Source organism: Oxyura jamaicensis, chromosome 3, assembly GCF_011077185.1.
Source record: "Oxyura jamaicensis isolate SHBP4307 breed ruddy duck chromosome 3, BPBGC_Ojam_1.0, whole genome shotgun sequence".
NCBI lineage: Eukaryota > Metazoa > Chordata > Aves > Anseriformes > Anatidae > Oxyura > Oxyura jamaicensis.
The window spans coordinates 34,816,320-34,825,472 of NC_048895.1; the positions used below are offsets into that span (position 1 = coordinate 34,816,320).

At 38.7% G+C, this 9,153-nt stretch overlaps 1 protein-coding gene across 1 annotated transcript; it reads left to right on the plus strand.

Annotated features, from left to right (window-relative positions):
- Nucleotides 1-5: 5 nt before the first annotated feature.
- On the plus strand, nt 6-4,644 carry NENF (neudesin neurotrophic factor). The gene is made up of 4 exons (XM_035320027.1): nt 6-152; nt 1,541-1,601; nt 2,901-3,004; nt 3,784-4,644. The coding sequence occupies exons 1-4, from the start codon at nt 6-8 to the stop codon at nt 3,958-3,960; spliced, it is 489 nt and encodes a 162-aa protein (XP_035175918.1). The 3' UTR covers nt 3,961-4,644.
- The last annotated feature ends 4,509 nt before the right edge of the window (nt 4,645-9,153 follow it).

Here is a 9,153-nt window from a genome sequence, read left to right on the forward strand (position 1 = left end):
CGGTCATGGCGTGCGGCGCGGGGCGGCTGCTGCTGGTCGCGCTGCTGGCGGCGGCCGAGCGGGAGCTGCGCTTCAAGCCGCCGCCGCCGCCGGGCGAGGCCCCCGTGCGGCTTTTCACCGAGCCCGAGCTGGCCAGATACGACGGGCAGCAGGTAGGGGAGGCCGGCGGGGCCCTGCGGGGCGGCACGGGGCGGCACGGGGCGAGGGAGCTGCCGTAGGACGTGGGTTGTGCCCCGGGGGCACAGGGGGAGCTTGTGTCGTGCGGTGCTCGGGTTGTTGTCCTGTGGGCCCGCTGCAGCCGTGCACGGACATGAGGTGACACAGCTTTGTTCCCGGCCTGCTTGGCAAGGTAGTGCTGCCAGTGGGTTTCAGGTTAAAACAGTTTTCTCCGAGTAATTCATTAAACCACCCGTGTAGACACTTTTTTTTTTTTTTTTTTTTTACAACCTGATAGAAATAACAAATAAATTTAAACTTAGTTTTTAGCTTTCTGTGACACAGAAACCTCAGCAAAACTCCAAGGTGCTAAAATCCTACATCAATACACAGATGTCTTCTCTTTTGAAAAACTTTTTGGCTGACCTTCTCGGGGTCTTCTCTAGATCCTTCCAAGAAACTAACCAGCTTCTGACTAGAAATACATCTTACGCACAGCAAAGGAGAGGCACGGGCTGGTTGAGTAAAACTGATGTCAGCAGATCAGGTCTGTGTGTTTGTGTGTTTATCTCTTACTCTCTTAATCAAATAAAGAATGCTGTTTGCCGCACACCTTTTTATCTTGGCCATCATCCATCTGCATGACAAACAGAAAGCTGTAGTTTATCATCTTCAAGCAGACAAGTGTCATGAGGTGACTTGCACAAGGGACATGTTTTATATCACTGAGATTAAACAGATTTTTCTTATTCCATGTGCTTAAATCCTCAAAAGATCTCTGGGACAATTTAAAGCACAAGCAAGAAATTTCAAGAGAGAGAACAGGTATGTTTGTATACACACAAATGAGAGGCAGATTTCCACAAAATAAACTGAGCTTTAACCCATGTCTATCCTTTTACTCTCCCTATTCAGAATAGAGAGAGGCTTGGAAATATGATGTTGCCACTAGTCTTCCAGGTGACACTCAGATTTTTTGTAGGGAGCAACTTATGATGTGAGAGTGCACATCCTTTTTTATCTCCTTTATAGTCCCCAGTGCTGTTTTCATTTTTGTTTCTTCTCTTTCTGGTGCACAATGACAATAGCTGACACAAGGATGCATGGATAGGTGACAGAGGAGAGCCTTCAGAGCGGCCAGGTATAGAAATGCCAAATACTGTGTTACCCAGGTGCACACAGACATATAATTTTTACCAGGTTGCTGATTATGGGGTCAAATAAAATTGCCAGGCTATATATTTACTGTGCATTGGACTGTAAGCTCCCCGAGAATATAGAAAAGAGCATTTCATTCTCTTGTAAGTATGGATTTCATAGCTAAAAGTAATTGTCTTTTGCCTACCCTTAAGAATTGAGGATATATTGACTTCTTTCTTTCCAGGAAGGACAGCCCATCTACCTAGCAGTGAAAGGAGTAGTATTTGATGTCACCTCTGGAAAAGGCAAGTTTGCATCTCCTCTGCTGTCTGCTTAGTTCTGTGCTATTATTCAGTCATTTGTTCTTAAACGAACCCAAACTATTAAAAATCTGCAGTTCAGTTGCAGCAAAAATAATACACTTTTCCCTTTTAAAAAATACCTTCCACTAGCACCTCCCATGATAAGGGTTTGTCTAGAGTTTACTCTGGTTTGAGCTTACAGCACACACACAGACAGACGACCCAGTGTAGTCCAAGTAAGCTTGCACGCTGATGACAGCTGCCTGGGTCCGTGAGTCCTCACCAGCTGTGGAATCAAATATTTTATTGCACTGGGTACGTGAGCTCACCAGGCCACCGCTACCTCGGATGTGCCCATATTGCACTGCGTAGTAGCAGCGTTCCCTCAGCTCCGTGCCTTCTCCCATGCTGATGCTTTGCTTACCCGTGCTGTCCAGTGGTGTGCTCAAAACTGTTGGAAGAGTTGGCTGTCATTTTGGATGGGGATTTTTTCTCCTGTAATTTCTCAGAGTAATTTTTTCTCCTGTAAAATTTTGTTATTTCATGAGGCTTCTTGTCTCATCATTTACACTTGGCTTAGTGCTCTATTTGCTGTTTGTGCCTTCCCCAAGAAATAGAGATGTTTTAATTTGAACTCTGGTTATTTCATTCAGTTTACAGTTCCAATGATGAAAAGACAGTAATACTTCTAAATATTTGAGCTAAATGCAGTAGTCTTTATGAATTGTATCTTGGGATTTTACTGATTTTTTTCCTTTTTTTTTTTCCATTTTTATTTTTATGGAAAACAGGAAACATTTGTAAAATGTTTGAAGGCACCAAGCAGGTCCTGGCCACTTGCCCTAATGTCATAACAGGCACCCTCATAGCTTGCTCCTTTACTTGTACTAAGCTTGTCAATACACCTTGTCTGGACGTATATATCTGATGATCTTCAAATCCTGAGTTAGACAGGGCTTGCTGCTGCAAATTCTAGAGTCTACAAACTGTTCACAAGAATGTAAAGCATAGCTCCCTAAAATTTTAAGACTGCAGCATAGGAGTTCAACAGTTGTGTTATACAACTGCACCCTCTGATTTTTGTTTGTTTGTTTTGTTTGTTTGTTTTGTTTGTTTTGTTTAAGGACTGGATGTATTATAAAAAAGTAGCAAATCAAAAGTCGGTTTTGGAAGGAAGGGTCTTTGACTTGAGTTGTTGGTTTCAAACACAAGTCAAATAGGCTGGTGAAAAGTAGAGGCTGAACCTATCCTGTGCATTGTCAGCTCATCACTTTGTTGTTTTGTTTTGTTTACCTCTGACAGAATTTTATGGAAAAGGAGCCCCATACAATGCTTTGGTTGGGAAAGACTCAACAAGAGGAGTTGCAAAGATGTCTCTGGATCCAGCAGATCTTACTCATGACATAGTAAGAAGTGGACTATTATCTTAATTGCACTTTGCAGAGCTCTATTCTTTTGCTTTGCGTGCTGCTAGTTAATGCGTGTGAAAAGCTCAGAAAGTTGATGAATTATAATATTCAATTAATTTGTATTAGAATAGAATAATTCAACTCGAGTCCAACTGCCTGACCATTATTAACTCTATTGTTATTAACTTTATTACCTTTTATTAACTTGATTAACTTTTTATATATGCACTTTATTTATCCTTTAAGTACATTTTTTTAATTTAAAATCAAAATGCATTAATATTTTTTCAATACATAAAATGGACGTGTACTTAACTGCTTATGAAAGCTGCCATGCTAACAGCCTTGGAGAGGAAAGTTTTTAATCTGTGAAGCCAAAACAACTTACGTAAGTAAGCATGTAAAGGGGAAATTGCCTGCAGGTTAAAAAGATGCTGACAAAGAAAGTAAGTTACTTTCTTTGTCGATTGGTTTAGTTTATTCTGTGTCACTGGTGTGGCAGTGGATGCTAACTGTGACAGCGGGTTGCTTATTTTAGGTGTGATTTACTTAGGCAAGAAAATGAAGGGAGACCAACAGTTTGTTTGACCTGAACGTATTTAAGTTTTGTCAAGGCTGAAAATGAATGAGAACAATAAAATTGCAGGTTACACTATCAATTTAGTTAATCGTGCTCTGCAAAGTAAACCCCAAACCTGACCCTCAGATTCAGAATAATCAACAGAAAAGAAAAATGAATGTAATTATCTATTTTTTTTTGACCCTATTTCATTTAGACAGGACTCACCGAAGAGGAGCTAAACTCACTGGATGATATCTTCAATAATGTTTACAAGGCCAAATATCCAATTGTTGGCTATACTTCTCGAAGAATCCTGAATGAAGACGGCAGCCCGAATCTAGACTTTAAACCTGAAGATCAGCCGCATTTCAACATCAGAGATGAGTTTTGATAAACATTTTTGTACCTGGAGAATGCCTGGGGAGGGGCATGCTAGGTTTCCTGAAAGGCAAAACACTTTATGTAAACTGTGTGTGTACACACTCATATATTTTCTAAACAGAAGACTGTCTGATGATAGCTAGTTGTTGTAATGAATTCCTGAAAATAGGAAATCAAACAGATCTGTATTAGTGGCATACACTCAGGCCATTTACTCTGAATTACAGGAACTTTTTTAATATTCAAGTTCTTTCTGCCTGTGTTTCTTTGTCTACAAGCATGTAATGTAAAATGACATTCCTTAACAGAGAAAATAAAGTTTTTAATACTTGAAACATGAGTGGTCTTTCTCTAAATCCCAAGTTGTTTCCCATTCCTTGGAGAAGTGAATGCATTGTCTAGACGAGCTAACATCAATTCTCTGTATTTCAAGTGAGTATAGGTCTCGTGTATGAACGGGTGTAATAGATGCTTATACTTTAAAAGGCATTGTGGGTTTAATATTTGATAGGTTTGAGAATAATGGGTGTAAAACACTTGATCTCAAAACATAGCTATGGTAGAATACTTATGCAAAGCCTACCGATATAAAACAAGAAAATCTTTTTTTCCTCATGAGCACTACTGTAACACTCCAAATACAGCTTACTATGTTAGTTTTGAATAAATGACACTTTACTTTTTGAAGAAATAATCAGAGATGTCATCTATATCAGATTATAATGATTTCCTTCTAGCTTATTCCGCTCTCTAACAAAAAAAAAAGGAAATGATAACCCACATACTCTTACAGCCCAAGTTTATTACAGTAGTTCAAAATCCCATGGATATTTCTAGCATCTTTATGTGGACAATTTAAAATCTCAATTTATTATTTTTTCTTTGTTTTTAATCCAGCCTCATCATTGTTGCAATGAGTTAAGCATTCACGTGTTGCTCTTCCTTTTAATCTAGTATAAAACTCCAAATCCTCTAGGGTGAAAGCACCCCCCTTTCATCAGGTGTCTGGCAGTCTTTCAGCAACCAGAGGACAGTAAAAGAGTGTGCTATGTAAATTGCTGCTAACCACTGACTTCTAGGAACTTAAGTAGAATTTAATTGTCATATATGTGGATTTACCTGCTAGGTTGAATTGTCATGGAAAAACTGAGCAGCTGCTCCTAATTCCTCAAAGATGTTTTGTATTTCATTAGCATCGTGGCATTTTTGAAGGAAATATATTTAGATTATTCTCCACTTTCTGGTTTGCATATTGTGCTGGGAGAAAGGGACATCTACCTGTTAGTTTTTTTTTGTTTGTTTGTTTGTTTTAAAAAAAAAGAAAAACGTTCCATATATTTACTCTTACTTTCTCAGTGGTACTGACTTTACTCTAAACTTGTTTTGTATTTTATTAGACCCCTTAATTTGTCAGATGGGTTCCATGAGTCCCCTGCTACTTGATAGTGCTTTCAGGTAAAACAAGTAACTTGTCATTTAAGAAAAAATACTGCTTCAGGTAATTATTTTTGTTTTACTGCTGTTTTTATAACTGCTGACCTTTTGATTAGACACCAACAGCAGCTAGGAGTTGGCTCCTTGATAAGATACCTGCCATCTTTACAAGAATGCATATGGGTTTGGTGATAATGCTGGCTGTTTGTTTGCCAGGACTTCACAAATCGTTTTCCCATGTCTACTGTTTTTTCCCCTTCTCTTCCCTTCCTTTCCTTGCACGGTTCCTTACAGGGCAGCTGTGATTAGTGTCATAGTCAGGGCTGAGCCAGGATCAGCATATCCACCACCGTTTCAAAAATTTTACACACACAAATTTTGTAGCTGGATTGTAACCCAGTACAACCGAGTGGCTTCGTGTTACTGTTTGCTCCCTGCTTTTTCCTTTGCTGATCTTAAAGAGAGTAACTTACCTCCTATTTGTACTAAAATTCAGGTGCATTGCAGTGAAGAAACTTGCTGATGCAGCAGGAAATGGTTCTATAAACCTCGCCCTTTTAGCATGAGATCCTTGTGGATCCAACCTGCTCCAACTCATGTCTGTAAACAGAGGGAAATGTTTTCACTGACTACTTATTTATTTATTTTAATGGTTTGAGCTTTTAATGAATTGCTGTGCCAAAAATACTTAATGATAGTTTATCTCTTCAAAATGTTAAGAAATGTCAGACGGGCTTGTGGCTCAGAGGATGCATAACCTCAGCTGCTGTTTAACAGCTGATACTTTTTCCTGATAGTTCCTCACTTTATCCTAACACATTTGGCTAACTTTTGTGACAGGATAGATTCTATTATCCTTAATCTAGACTCCTCTGAATAACAACTGGAGCAATAGAACTAACAATATAAGCAAGCAAAATCCAGTAAAGGGGTTATGAAGTGCAGATCAAAGTTTTATCTTTATTTTTGCAGTTGTTTATTTTTGCAGAGGCTGCAGTTAAATTAAGACATACTAAAAGCATGTAAGATGTATTAGCAGAGGTTAATTACAGCATTATTGCATCATAATCAAAAGACCACTACTTTCCAGAATGCAGGGACTCTAAATCCTCCTGACTGAGCAGCTGGGATTTTTCCAAGAAGTCCATGTCTTTGGTATTAGACTGAGTTACTTCTTTCATAACTGTTCTGTGCATGTAGACACCGTGTGTGTCAAAAATGTGAGCATTTCATTGATCTAATGGATCAGTTTTTATAGTGGTTTTCTTATGCAGGAAAGGTCTCCTGCTTCTTCAAAAACTTCAGCCTAGACTGATAATTGTGGTCTTATTATTCCGAGTTCATATCTGGTATTATGTAGGAATCAGCGTAGGATCATATTTCAGCCTGTACTTGTCAGACTTGCCAGACTTTCACATTTCAGTAAAAATTAAGAGAGGATGCTTGTCTATTTAAGTACAGTGCTTTCGACTGTACATGGTTTGTAAACCACTGCCTTTAACTTTCATTTCAAAACCACCATCGGTCTCCATATTCTACAAATGATAGGTTGGAAAGGTCTTTAATTGCTGCAGTCTTTCCCTTGCAGAACTCCCAAGAACGTGTAGAACTTCAGAGTGAAAGAGGAAAAAAAAAAAAAAAAAGAAAGAAAGAAAAAACATTTTAGCTGACTTTTACAAACACGGTCTATCTGAAATGTGTTCAGTGTAATTTGCATCTGTTCAAGAGAAAATGGAAGAGATGCGCAAGTTTCACAGAGAAAATTCAACACAAATTTTTCAGCTGATCTGGTTAAACAGAAGAGACATTGAAAAAACTTATGAGTACTTTTGTGAGTGAAAAACTGCCATTCAGTAAGATTCAGCTGCACCACCAGTAAGATGTGCTAAGTCATGGTGATTAGTATTTGCATATTTTCAGATGAATATTGGATATTCTCAGAGGTATCTTGAAATCCCTAGAACTGACATAGGTGGTGACAATCACATGCAGTTATCCATCATCCACTTAAACTTTTGCTTCAAGTTTTTCTGTCCAGTCAGGAAACAATATACAAGCCAAGCAGCTTATGACAAATCCATGCACCATGAGGAATATTCAGATTAAATAAAACAGCTATGAACTTGTAACTTAAAAACTACTTGTATCGTCTACAGAATTACTAGTTTCAAAGGCCATTAGTCCTTGTCTGTGAATGCTTTGATTAAAACTCTACAAAAGTTAGGGCTTTAATCCTGAAAGTTAAGGGGCTTTTTTTGTTTTAAGTATTTGACTCAGAGCCTTATCTGTGAGTGCTGATTTAGATAGTTATAATGCAGAATGTATCCGACTGCTTTGACAGAAAAATCAACTACATCCAAACACACTTTTTCTTCACTCAAAGTCTCAAAGAAGCATGTGATAGGTGAGCATTACTGCTAGAAGTAACTCTAACAGCATAGGCACAAATTTAATCTTGGTGCAACAACAACAACAACAAAAACAACAACAACAAAACTAACCCAGAGAAAATAATAGGTGGGAAATAAGAAAGTATCTCAGGGTGACATTGGGGCAAATCATACTGGTAAGGTAGATTTGGCAAAGGAGTACGTGCAAGCCTGATAACAAACAGTGCTTCCTATTTTTGTTTCTGTTAGATATGGTCTATGACAACAATGTAAGCTTACACCCTTCCCTATCTGTTGGTCTTTACATAACTCCTTTTGTTTGGGCTTTTTTTCTTCCTGTTCAGTAGAAGGTGCAAGTCCTAATTGACTTGTGTACAAAACTTAGGCTCAGATCTTCTTGGCTAGGGTTATCTGTTGACAAGAAATCCGCAATAACTAACATTCTATGAAAAAATAGAGCTTGTGCACCTGGATGAACTGCAGAGCCACAGGATGTACTCTTGAATAAACAATTCCTCTTACTGTTTCCCATAGGTTATTTGTAGCTGTTGCAATCAGAAATTCAGCACCGTAATGAATGTTTCAGATGACTGTGCTCTGCAGTACTTCTTGACATGAAGTTATCCTTTATCCTTCTGACATGAGACATTATCCTTCTGAGAAGTGAAAAGTTTAGAAAAATCTGCGTGCAAGCCATCTTGGAGATAAGCCACTCACAAGAAAATCAGTGTATGACATTGTTTTCTCCCAGCTGAAAGAAACCTCTCCGAAAAGCTAATAAATCAATGTCCCAGTGTCTGTATTTTACTTTCCAGATTTTGCTGAACGCCTTCTCATATTGTGCAAAGGCAGCAGAGACTTCTGTCTAACCCTCACTTTGTGAAATTTGTGTCAACTTCTTGGCATAACTGCTTGGGTTTTAAGATATTACGATGACACAGATAGGAGTCTGATGATCAACACACGTACAGAATCCAAACAGGCCTAAGCTTGTAGGGATGTTTGAAGGTAAAGCTGAGCTTTAAGCCTTGCACCCTTCTGTTGTGGACAACAGAGTCTTTGAATGAAAAAGACTTACAGGTAACATTTGCTTCAGCCAGTAAAGGAAAGGGCATTTTTCTTTTCTGGTACCCCAGCAGGCAGAATTAGATAATGCTTCAAGTGAAAGCGTCGCTGTGCCTAGTTCTATGCTCTTTTGCAGAGATAATAAATTCGGTTGTGTTGGATATGCAAAGTTTAGTTACCAAGCAATTAACTGCCTGAAGGACAACTTTATAGATTAAATTTCTAACTGGTCCAAAGTAGCTGTGGCAGATCAAGAATATCCTAGGAGTCTACAGTTCTAGTTGGAGGCTGTGGTTACGTACCCTTTATTTTTA